Source organism: Aethalodelphis obliquidens, unplaced genomic scaffold (assembly GCF_003676395.1).
Source record: "Aethalodelphis obliquidens isolate GAN/ISIS:26980383/991018 unplaced genomic scaffold, ASM367639v1 scaffold8, whole genome shotgun sequence".
Taxonomy (NCBI): Eukaryota; Metazoa; Chordata; class Mammalia; order Artiodactyla; family Delphinidae; genus Aethalodelphis; species Aethalodelphis obliquidens.
The window spans coordinates 33,136,484-33,149,412 of record NW_020837952.1 but is presented as its reverse complement, the minus strand read 5'-3'; the positions used below and the strand labels follow the sequence as shown (position 1 = coordinate 33,149,412).

Below are 12,929 nucleotides of genomic sequence, written 5' to 3'. Positions count from 1 at the left end.
TCTTAAACATTGTAGTGGTTAGTTGAATTCTACTCTTCATAATTATTATGTTTAAAATTATTTACAAGTAGTAGGCCCACATTTATTTTTTAATATAAATTTGTTTTTGCCCTCATTTGGAAGGAATTAAACGAAAAATAATTATTTTGAAATTAAATTTTATTCTCTAGGCTAGAAACATTTAGGATTTTTATTTATGAAAGTAAAATGAATGTTGCAATTACATACATACACTAAGGACCCAGTAAATATATGAAAGTAAATGAATAAATGGAAGTGAATGTTAGTGATATCCATTCCAACATCATTTGAAAAATGTTTTATGTTAAGATCCCACATATTAGAAAAGTCTGGAAATTCTAAATAAACTTTTCCTTGTGGAACAACCAAGGATAATCTTATATCTTATTTTGTTATAGAATGTCCATTAATTTGAATTAAAATCATTAAGATCAGTGGAGAAATATTTGTTTATATAGTATTTACATTTGTATGTATAATTTGTAAATCTTCAGGTAATCATTTGGCATACGAAGATAGAAGAACTCCGTCTTCAAGAGCTTAAACTCAGTCGAGAATTAGTCAAAGATAAAGAAGAAATAAAATATTTGAATAATATAATTTCTGAATATGAGCATACAATCAGTAGTCTGGAGGAAGATATTGTGCAGCAGAATAAGGTTTCATTTTATATTTACTTTCGTATTTGTTGCTAAGATTTTTAACATAACAACATTGCATGGGTGATTACATTATTTTCCTAATTGAGTATAGCTCCCATTATTATTGTTATAAAATATTCTGTTTCTTATTTTTTAAACTATTCTAAAAATACATATTCATTTAGTTGCATTAATAGTCTTAAAAGGAATAATTCATAAGCAAACTTATTTGGTAAGTTAATTTTTTTTTCAATATTAGTTATTTGACTTTTCATGGTTACAAGTTTCTACTGGCTCTCACTGATGGAATAGGAGAAGGCAGCTTGGTGTAGAATAAAGCACAAAGGCTTTGGAGGCAGATGATATTCACTAAGCATATGCTTCCTTGCTTCAGAAATTCTGTTGTTCCTTCTGCTTAGATTGTTCTTACCCCAGATAACAGTATTGATAATGCTTTCATTGCCTTCTGGTCTTAGCTCAAATGTCTTACCTCATCAGTGAGGCCTTCACTAGCCACTCAGTCTACAACAGTAAATCTTATCATCAAGATTCCCTGAACAGGGATTACCTAGTTTCATTTTACTCCATAGCACTCATCACCCTCTGACATATTACATACTTACTTGTTTATTGACTATCTCCACCTCACTAGTGTATAAGTTCTGTAGTGAAAGGTACTTGGTTTTGTTCACTGCTGCGTTCTCCTTGTCTTGAATAGTGCTTGCCACACAGAATGTGTCATTAAACATGTTTTGGATGAATGGATGGATGGGTATATGGATGGATTGAAATCCTGACTCCATATCTGCCTGTCTCTGTGATCTTAGGCAAATCACTTCATCTCTGAATTTACTTCCTTTTTCCATAAAATGAAAATAATAGTGACCTCAAAGGGTTGTTGTGAGGATTAAATAAGAAAAATGTGTGTAAAAATTCCTGGTGAGTATCTCTGTGTGTGTCTGACCCAAACTGTCTTTTTCAGTTTCACGAAGAAAGACAAATGGCCTGGGATCAGAGAGAAGTTGAGCTAGAACGTCAACTAGATGTTTTTGACCGTCAGCAAAATGAAATACTAAATGCAGCACAAAAGGTATGAATGATTAGTCTTGTTTGCTACTCTGTAGCACGGCCTATAATGTTAACAAATAGAAATATTTTCTAAGGTCGGATGGAATTTTAATTGATGGTATCTTTTTATGTTTCAACTGTAAGTGGAGTTTAACCATGTCATGTCATATAGTTGTAAAAATGAATATTGTTCTTCTCAATGCTGCAACTGCTTTTTTAAAAAATTCTATTTCTCAATAGTTTGAAGAGGCTACAGGATCAATGCCAGACCCTAGTTTGCCCCTTCCAAATCAACTTGAGATTGCTCTAAGAAAAATTAAGGAGAATATTCGAATAATCCTAGAAACACAGGCAACGTGCAAATCACTAGAAGAGGTAATTAGAAGAATTTGCATTTTGATTAGTGCATTATTAGGTATGCTTGTGGCATTTTCTAAGTAATATTTTTAAATGAGGATGAAGCATAAAATGATGAATCTGTTGCTTATTCTGTTCTCCTTTTTTATTCTCCTATAATGTTTCTAGTAGCTGATAAAAAACAGCAGATATGGCTAATTTGAAATTACTCTCCTTTTAATCATTATTTGCCACTTTTGGGCATGTTCTTCAGTTGCTAGCGTGAAAGGAAACAAAAAGAGCATTTGACTATAGCTTTATGAGCAATATATTTCTTTCCTCTCTATGATCAAGAATTGTTTTCATCCTTGTTTATTTTTATGTTTTATTTTGAAGTGCATGTTTTATACTCTGAATCAATTTTCAGTTTATTCCTTTTTGTAGATAGTTAAAGGGCTTGAAGGTAAATTAGAAATTATTTCTTAGTTTAATCTAGGTCTTAAATTTGGTTAATAGATGATTAGATCTGTCTTCTTTATTAAATTCTACAGAAAATAGTATAAACCGAGTATGTTTAGATGTCAACTAAAATGAAAATCATATTAACTGTAAATACATTTTAAATAATTTTTTAAATTGTGCACTTTTAAACCAACTGAGGAAACTTAGATTGTCTTCTGTAATTGTAAATTTGTTGTTTATGTGTATTGCCGCTGAGTTACTAGAATTTAAATACCTGCCTTAATTCTGTTGAGGAGAACACACTTTCTTCTGTTTTGTTTTGATAAGCTGCAGATTTTATAATAGTGACCCATTGACTCAGGCCACTAAAATTCCAATTTTTATACTTTGTTGACTTTATAGGTTACTCTTCTAGTGCTTTAATAGTCAGTGGACCAAAATAAAAAGAATGGTTTATTACATTTTCTTTCTAAATCTATCACCACCACACATTTCTAGTTCTAAATCTATAAGACCTAAATAAAGTACTGTAAGTAAATTTCATTTTCATCATAACAGTGAAATTTCTAACACATGTGATAATCTTACAAATAAGTAAAATATACATGTAGATAACTGCTGTCACATAGAAATACAGTCGATTAACCTTATTAAGTATCATTTGGCTATTATAAGTATGATGTGAAAAATAAAATGAAACTCCTTTCCTTGCTTATAGCTAATCTCACTAAAATTCAGATGAAGCATTTTTAAAAGAAAAATGTATTTTTTTATGATTTGATCATTGCAGAAGCTAAAAAAAAAAGAATCTGCTTTACGGTTAGCAGAGGAAAATATTCTGTCAAGAGACAAAGTAATTAATGAACTGAGGCTTCGATTGCCTGCCACTGCAGAACGAGAAAAGCTTATAGCTGAGCTAGGAAGAAAAGAGGTGGAACCAAAATCTCATCACACATTGAAACTTGCTCATCAGACCATTGCAAACATGCAAGCAAGGTTAAATCAAAAGGAAGAAGTGTTAAAGAAGTATCAACATCTTCTAGAAAAAGCCAGAGAGGTATTTTATTATATTATGTTATGCTCTTTTATTTATTATGATGTTTTTTAGACAAATGCCAAATACTGTTCTGCCCTGAAGTGGTATTTCATTTCTTGTTTTCAAATGATTCTATTCAGGTATTGTTACTTTCACGCGATTGGATTACAGATCTGTCAGTAAAACTGGCAGTTGTGTTATGGACCGACTAAATTGCTAAATTAGGCTTTCATGGTGAAACTATGTGATTTTGAAAAATATCATTTGAGTTAATAGGTAAAGACTGAGGCAGTAAGTTAGAATGAAATCTGTCACAGGTATCAGTGGAAATCAAATTTGCTAGAACTTGGAGGGGAAAAAAATCTGACATTTAAAAATTTGCTAGAAACAAGTTAAAAGCTGATGGATACATATTATTCTAATATTAATAATAAATTATTCTCTAAGGCTGGGCTTGTCAGTTTGAACATGTGCTAGGGGAAATGTATACAGGTATAAATAAATACATGCAGATGTTGTTCCTTCCCTATCTCATAAGGATTTTAGAAGGTAAAGATAAGAAAATATTTAAGACCTTTAGAATGTGAATTTATTTGAATCATAATATAAGATATAGTTTTGATTTCTTGTAAAACAGGAACAAAGAGAAATTGTTAAGAAACATGAAGAGGAACTTCATATTCTTCATCATAAATTAGAACTACAGGCTGATAGTTCACTCAGTAAATTCAAAGAAGCAACTTGGGTAAGATTCTAAGAACTTTGTTCTATTCTTTATTGATTTTTGAGACCATGCAATTGAAAATTTAGCTCTCCCTTTTTTTTTTTTTTTGGACTAGAAGCCATCCTACCTTTTTTTTTTTTTGCCAGAATAATCTTCTGAAGACACAGCTGTAATCATTTTTTTCCCTAAACCGACATTTGTTAGTAGCTTACTGCTGCCTACAAAATCATGTTTATGTTTCTTAGCCACGTACTCAAAGCCTTCCATGATCTGACCTCAATCTTTCTTTTCAAATCTGCACATTAAGTTTACCTGTGTCTAACTGCTTTCCATGTTCTGAATTCAGTTCATTCTTGCCTCTTTTGATCATTGTATTCTATATGTGCGAAATGACCTTAAGCAAACCTTAGCTTCCTCAAGCCTTAACTCATTAATTCAATCAACATTTATTTATTGATCCCCCACTACATGTAGGCACTTTGCCATATACTGGGAATACAAAGAATAAGATCTATATTTCCTATCTTCTTTAAGCCTTCATTACCTATTAAATCATTACATTTTAGATTTGATATTATATTTTGATCATTTAAGGAACCAAGTTAAAATTATGGAGTAAGTATGGCATTGCATTGTACCTGCTCATGGCTAATATAACCAACCATATTTCATAGGATTTAATAAAACAGTCTCCTACTCCAGTTCCTACCAACAAGCATTTTATTCATTTGGCTGAGATGGAACAGAGAGTAGCAGAACAAGATGACTCTCTCTCCTCACTTGTGATCAAACTAAAAAATGTATCTCAGGATTTAGAGAGACAAAGAGAAGTCACTGAATTAAAAGTCAAAGAGTTTGAAAATATCAAATTACGGTAAGTCTTAGAAATGTAGATATTGGCAAATGGGAATAATGATATAATAAAGATAAATGTAAGCATTTGTTATGTCATGCACTGTTCTAAAAATGTTGAATATATTATCTCATTTTATACTACTTGTGACATAGCATATTCACTCCATTTTGCAGTTAGGAAACTAGGCTGTAGGAAGCCTCAGTTACATGCCTAGGAGAAGATGGGAAAGCCACGATTTGAATCTAGTCAGTCTGACTCAAGAGCCAACTCAGATTCTTACATAGAATCTCATCTTTAACCTTTTTAAATTTCCATTTTATTATCTAAAAAGTGAAATGACAGTACTTACCCTGGCTCTTTCAAGGTGGTTATATAAAGGCCAAATGATGATGTATGTGGAAGTAATTTGAAAATTGTAAAGTAACATATAAATATAAAACTTTTATTTACATACCTATAACAGTTTCTGGCATACATTAAAGGCTCAAATATTTGTTGAATGAAAAATTAACCAATCTTTTTTATTAACCACAGTGACGGTAGAGGGCTCACAGCATTCTCTATATTAGAGATTCTAAACATTGTTCAACCATTTATCAGAATGTGTATTTTAAAACTAAAATAGGTTTATATTTAGGTATTTTGTAATCATTGTAGAACTATCTCTCTGAGGGTCAGTTTCGTATCTGAAAAAAATAAGAAAGCTAACTACTTAACTTATAATTCCATTCCATCTCTGAAGCCCTTATTAGAACCTTTGCTTCTTTTTTCATTTATCCAAGATGCTTCTGACAAAACTAACACTATTTGTGCTTAAGAAGCTGCTACTTTAAATAAGTTATTCTCTAAGAGAAAAGAGAATTAGCAACAGCATATGGTATATTTTCAATCTAATATTCCCCATTCTGTTAAATTTTATACATGAGATGCTATTTTTGATATAGTAAGTTTCTGTCATATTTTAGAGCATAAAATTTCTTGCATTTTGAATGTAATTCCTGGATGTAGAAAATAATCATTTTTTTGACATTACCTTGTATATATAATTTTTTGCCACATGAAATACTTGAAGTTGTTGTTTTGTACCTTACCATGTCATTTTAGCCTAAAATTATACTTCTATTCTCTGTGTGCACATTGGCATACATATTTTAATGTGTCTTAAGAAATTATAGTTCTTTGTCATTTTTTTAGTGAAACCTTGTATTTTTACACTTTGATGATTATTTAAAGTGACTTAAGTTTTTGCTGTAAGCAACAAGTCTCAGAGTGTTTAATACCTGTTCGTGGTTTAACAGACCTTCCTCTCACTGATCAAAGTTTAATCATTTGAATCTCCATATTGGTGACCTTATTAATGTAGTGTCTATATAAGCACAGTGAACTGGATATAATTCAGTTTATAAGGGTAATTAATACTGACTGAGCAGTAGGATTAATTGAATTAACTAAGTCTTTTGATAGTATCTACTTCTATATAGTATACAGCCATAGATAGAGTTATAGATACAATACTAGTGACTTTAGAACCATAATACATGTGATTTCTGTGAAGGTTTATATTTTGTCTTTGTAACATGTTGTTGTAGGGCAGTGGTTCTCAAGCGGAAGTAATTTTGCTCTCCTCTCCCCGCTCCAGGGACATTTGTTATTGTCTGTAGACATTTTTGATGAACAACTAGGAGGTACTACTGGCATCTGGTTGGTAGAAGCAAGGAATGCTGCTAAATATGTTTTAAAATGCATAGGACAGGGCTTCCCTGGTGGCGCAGTGGTTGAGAGTCCGCCTGCCGATGCAGGGGACACAGGTTCGTGCCCCAGTCCGTGAAGATCCCACATGCCGCGGAGCGGCTGGGCCTGTGAGCCATGGCCACTGAGTCTGCGCGTCCAGAGCCTGTGCTCCGCAACGGGAGAGGCCACAACAGTGAGAGGCCCGTGTACCGCAAAAAATAAAATAAAATAAAATGCATAGGACAGTATAACCCCCGCCCCAATAAAGAATTATCCAGTCAGAAATGTCAATAGTGCCATGGTTGAGAAATCCCTGATACAAAGGAAGCAGTCACATCTCGCAGGAACCATAATATTTAAAGTGTTATTTTGTTCATTCTCTATATTATTTCATCTAGAGCCACAAATTACTTGATGCAATTGCTGCAAAAAATAGTAGAAACTGGAAGAAAAAACTCTATTTTATGTTAAGTTTAAGAGTTGTTAAGTAGAATAAAGAATTGTTCATCTTTTGGATTTGGATCAAATCTTAGATTTTAAGGATGCTGAGGACCAAACATTTGTTCTTTGTAAAATTTGTGTCAATCAAATTGTTAATTGCAGCAACTACTCTATTAAGTACATATGTTTGCTTTATATTAGGCTCCAAGAAAATCATGCAGATGAAGTGAAACAAATAAAAGCACAGGTAGAGGATTTGAGGTGTCTTCTGGCCCAGTCACAAAAAGAGTCGCAGAGTTTAAAATCTGAACTTCAGGCTCAAAAAGAAGCAAATTCAAGAGCTCCAACAACTACAATGAGGAATCTAGTAGAAAGGCTGAAGAGCCAATTAGCCCTGAAAGAGAAACAACAAAAAGTAAGTAACAATAAAAAATTATCAATATTTAAGAAAAACATGTGGTAGATTGCTTTTACAAAAGATTTGTAGAAGATGATAGCATGTATCTCTCTCGTAATAAAAAGTATAAGCCTTATCTTTAGCAGGGTTGGGTTTTTATAATTCTTTTAAATAACTTTATAGATAGGTGTTGTTTTTAAGTTCAGATATAGTCTAATTTATCTTTTTATGTTTTCAACCTGATCTGTGGGTTAGCTGTAGGAAATAAAGGGAAATCTTCATTACATTATTTATTTTCTCTCCTTTCCTATAAGGATTGTATGTTACTGAGGCTATTTTGAATAATTTGAATAATTGAAAAATTTTAAGTAACTTTGGGAATTAAGAGGGAGTTAGGATAAGAGGAGGAAAGATTAAAGAAGGAGATCGCAGAGATAGTGTTATGAAAAGGAGTTGGTCAGTGGATTAACAGATTTATTAGTTTTTTTATTTATCTCATTTTATATACTTAACTGTTTTAGAAGGTGCTGCTGTTTTTCTGTGCTAGCTCATGAAATTTATTGGCAAATTTTAAGTCTTCTAATCTTGTAACTTTCCTTGTCTACTTACATTCAATTAATTTCACATGGAAGTATGTATTAAGTGAGTAATTTAAATAAATATTTCAACTTGGAAGTTTGAAAACAAAACATGCCTGGGTTTTGTAGTACAGATTGCTTGATTCGATGCTGGGTTCTCACAATTATTATTATCAAGATTTTGAATTCACACTCAATTTGGAAAGAATTGAATTCACTTACTAAAGGAAATTCATTTGAAAAAGTTGGGTTGTTAGTTTGTGAATTCTGTTTGATTAAACACATGGTATTTTAGGAAAACAGTTTAAAGTAATAAAGCTTATGTATATTTTGTATTGCTTATATGAAATACCAATTTTTTAAAAATATTACGTATGTTGTAACTTTTAGGCCCTTAGTCGGGCACTTTTGGAACTTCGGGCAGAAATGACAGCAGCAGCTGAAGAACGTATTATTTCCACGACTTCTCAGAAAGAGGCAAATCTCAATGTTCAACAGATTGTTGATCAACATACTAAAGAGCTAAAGGTGCGTATCGACATGTGCGTTAATATAACAGAATTCCTGCTAATTCCCATTGGAAGAGAATCCACTTGGATATATAGTAATTTTAATAATGAATAGGGAATTTATTCTAATGAATTATTGGTGGATATACACATGTTCACACAGTTGGGGTTTTTTAAAATAAATTCATTTATTTTATTTATTTATTTTTGACTGCTTGGGTTTTCATTGCTGTGGGCAGGCTTTCTCTAGTTGCAGTGAGCAGGGGCCACTCTTCATTGCAGTGCGCAGACTTCTCATTGCAGTGACTTCTCTTGTGGAGCATGGGCTCTAGGCGCAAGGGCTTCAGTAGTTGTGGCTCACGGGCTTTGTTGCTCTGTGGCATGTGCGATCTTCCCAGACCAGGGATCGAACCTGTGTCCCCTGCATTGGCAGGCAGATTCTTAACCACTGCGCCACCAGGGAAATCCTACACACAGTTTTGAACACTAAGCATGTTTATTGTACTCACTGAATAGCATCTTGGGGATTAGCAAAGGATAGGCCATTATAAGCTATTTCTCCTAACAGAATTAAATTTAAGAAATATTTTTCTTAGGATTTTAAATTCTATATTGATAAGCAAGATAGGTGTACAGATTCCTTTGTTTTATTTCTTTTGCCTTTTCAGAATTTTCCATTTAGTTTTTGCTAAGTTCATAATATGAGTTAGTTAGCTTTCCCTTTTTAGCCCCTGAAATAGTTTATGGAAATCATGTGGTCCTTGACATTTAATCTACAGAGCTGCCTAACTTTAAAGCCTTTTTTTGAAGTTATTTATTATTTTTTGACAATGTATTTTATTATTTTCTTACCCAATTGTTATGTTTGGAACTGTATAAAATTTTTTCTCCAAAACATATACATTTAATGATGATTTTCAAATTTCTTCACATAAAGTTTCATATAGTATATTTTGAGTAAAATGAAAAGTCTACTTTGTATATGTTTTGTTTGTAATTTTTATTTGCTCTTGGTTTATTTGTATATACCCTTCATCGCCATTAAACCATATACCCTTCATTGCCATTAAACCATGTAAGGACTGGATTTTAGTCAGATTTTTAAAATCTCTTGTGCCTATCAAGATTATTAGCATAGTTGACAGTAAAAATCCATTCAGTAATAAATTTATAAATAGGTATAGCCCTTTGATGATGTCTTCTTCAGTACCTTTCTCTTTGCCTGAAATTTCTTCTCTGAATTCTTTACATTCTTCCAGTCATTTTTCTTGAAGCCTTTTTTGACTCTCCAGGAGAGTTTGTTTGTCTCGTAACTGCACTATAATACTACTAGTTTCCTATTAGTGCTATTGGTAATCCCTTTTGGCCTGTAATAATTTATTCAACAAGACATATAATAAGTACCAGTATTCCCATCAATGTTACTATATGGGACAGCTAAGAACTCCTTTCCAGTGGCTTATATATACTGTCTAATATTGTGAGCTACCCTTTTATGTCTTGTCTTTACAAAGTGGATTAGAAACTACTTAGAGTAAAAGATTTTGTTTTATACTACTCTTATGCTTCAGTGTTCAAAAAAGAAATTGCTGTGTACATTGATATGTACTTGTTTTTCTAGTAAATTAATTCAGCCATAATGAAACATTTGCTTATATGATAAAATTTTGGTTCTAGGTGTTTGTTAAAGATGAATTGCTTTAGACAGCTTCTTCATGTTTTGTTTTTTTTTTCCCCTCAAAGTAAACTTGGTTCATTTGAAATGAAGCTAGAAAAATTTATGTAGTTTGTGGTGGTTTTTTTTGCATGTATGTGCTTAAAAATTTAGACTGAAACTTTCTTTTTAGTAAGTATTAATGGTGTACTTTCTCTATTATTGTTGCTTTTATCATTGATACTTGCTGAAGATTCATGAATTAAACCTTTCTTTATCTTGTATTAGTCACAAGTTGAAGATTTATGTGAAAAAATTTTAAAACTTAAAGAAGCTCTTAAAACAAGTAAAAACAGAGAGAACTTACTAACTGATAATTTGAATGACCTAACCAGTGAACTACAAAAAAACCAAAAAGCCTATAATAAAATGCTTAGAGAGAAAGATGGAATTGATCAAGAGAATGATGAACTGAAAAGGCAAATTAAAAGATTAACCAGTGGATTACAGGTAATTTTATATTTAATTGTGATAATGTTTTGATTTATAATATACAGGTAGTAGTTTATTCCCACTTTTTAATTCTGTCTATAATATTTGCTGAAACTAGCTTTCAAATCACTTTGATTAATGTAGTTGCTAATTCTCTCAGTGACCTTTACTGTATTTGTAGTTTCAGGGTAGCATATCTTATTAAAATACAGAAGTAGCTACTATGTTATTCTTAAATATCAATAGTGTCGTTTAGAAAGCATGGTTAGCTGTAGTCTCAGAAAGTTTCTACAACTGGAGTATTTGTTGTGTATTTTGTTTGATACTTTTTTATTTGTAAAATGTAAAAATACATCTTATTTTTCAGGGCAAAGCTCTGATAGATAACAAACAAAGTTTAATTGAAGAACTCCAAAAGAAAATTAAAAAGCTAGAAAGCCAACTGGAAAAAAAGGTGGATGAGGTAGAAATAAAACCTATGAAAGAAAAGGTATGTGAAGAAATGTACTGATATGTTTAAGGTAGTGATAGACTTAGTTAAATATGTAATTGAAGAACAGATAATTCATTGATCTGAGGACCTGATACATATACCATAAATGGTACTGGATAACATAGAGAAGTTTAAGACAAGTTTCAGTCCTTTAGGAATTTACAGGTCTGCTTGAAGAGACACCAATAATGTAACTCTTATTCAGAAATTACTATATCATCTTCCTGACGTTACAGTACATCCCAAATCCCTTCATACCATACATACTCAGCTGTATTTATCACTTTTCTCAATATAATTGTTTATATAGATTGGTTTATATAGACCTTTGGGAAAGAAAGCTGGGCATTTTTATTCTACTATCTTGACCCACATGTGTCCTTTTTAATCCTTCAATGAACTGGACTATTATTTCAGGGTAAACAAAGTGACTTGGAGTATATTCAATATTTGCAGTAATAATCAATAACCAACCCACTCATAAATTGACTCTGTAATGTGAGAAAAATAGCTGAAAATTTTCTTACAAGTTAACTAGTAAGCTATTTTGTAATAAAAATTACTGATAGACATAATCCAAGGAAAAACTAAAACTGGCTAAAATCCACATAATTAAATATGTTGTAAATAATAAACTGGAGACAAGATATAAGTAGCATTGAAAAGATCAAAAGTGACCTTGGAAATATTGGTGTTAGTAGTAATGTTTGCCCCTGAAGAAAATCTCAGTGGAGGAGCCATAGTTAGGAAGAATTTTTATTGTAACGTTTACCCAGAAAATATTCATATCTATAAGATAATTTCAATAACATGAAAGAAAATTAAGTATATTTAATGGCACTGAATAGAAAATAGGTAATGGGATTAAAATGTTTTAGTAGGGTATATTCTAGAAAAACATTTTCCTTATGAAAATTTATCATTGTCAGTATAATTTTGATCTAAATGTTTGCATTTATATACATGGAACCACAACATACTTGTCAGAAGCTTTGCTGGTGAAAACTGCAAGGTCAAAATGTCCTTACTCTTCAGGATTGCTTTCTTTGCTGCCTCCCTACTTGGCCATAAGTCTAATCCTTGGGTACTAGTTCCTAACCTGATTCCTATCAAAATACCTCAGTAGCCTTGTGGCTTTGCCTAGACCTCTAACTTCTGTGCTTCAGTTTATTTCTCCTTAAAATAGAAATAATACTATTTGTAATTCCAGCTTCTCAAGATTATTTTGACATGAAATGAAATAATATATGAAAGTCTTTGTAAGCCATCAAGTCTATACCAGGGTATGATATTAGAAAAAGAATGAGAACACAGAGAGCTACAATAACATTACAATCTATATTCAGGAATTTGATGAGACTATTCTTTCGGATTCCACAGCACTGGTCATTTCTAATTTTTTTTTTACTCAAAACATGGTTTCATATTGAAATTTCAACACCTTTTTCTCTGTAAACAATGTTTGAGGGGCTTCCCTGGTTACGCAGTGG

General features: G+C 31.8%; 1 protein-coding gene across 14 annotated transcripts in view; it reads left to right on the top strand.

Moving 5' to 3' along the window:
- The window catches only part of CEP290 (centrosomal protein 290), a 97,310-nt gene that overhangs the window by 59,431 nt on the left and 24,950 nt on the right, over window positions 1-12,929 (top strand). For all 14 annotated transcript variants that reach the window (XR_003432924.1, XM_027107131.1, XM_027107134.1 and 11 more), the window contains 10 exons: window positions 516-680; window positions 1,645-1,752; window positions 1,971-2,105; window positions 3,319-3,585; window positions 4,202-4,309; window positions 4,963-5,162; window positions 7,518-7,731; window positions 8,682-8,819; window positions 10,743-10,964; window positions 11,314-11,436. Coding sequence is in view for 13 of the 14 variants with exons in the window: in XM_027107131.1 (XP_026962932.1) it covers window positions 516-680; window positions 1,645-1,752; window positions 1,971-2,105; window positions 3,319-3,585; window positions 4,202-4,309; window positions 4,963-5,162; window positions 7,518-7,731; window positions 8,682-8,819; window positions 10,743-10,964; window positions 11,314-11,436 (1,680 nt within the window). In the remaining variant the exon portion in view is untranslated. The remainder of the gene's footprint in view (window positions 1-515; window positions 681-1,644; window positions 1,753-1,970; window positions 2,106-3,318; window positions 3,586-4,201; window positions 4,310-4,962; window positions 5,163-7,517; window positions 7,732-8,681; window positions 8,820-10,742; window positions 10,965-11,313; window positions 11,437-12,929) is intronic.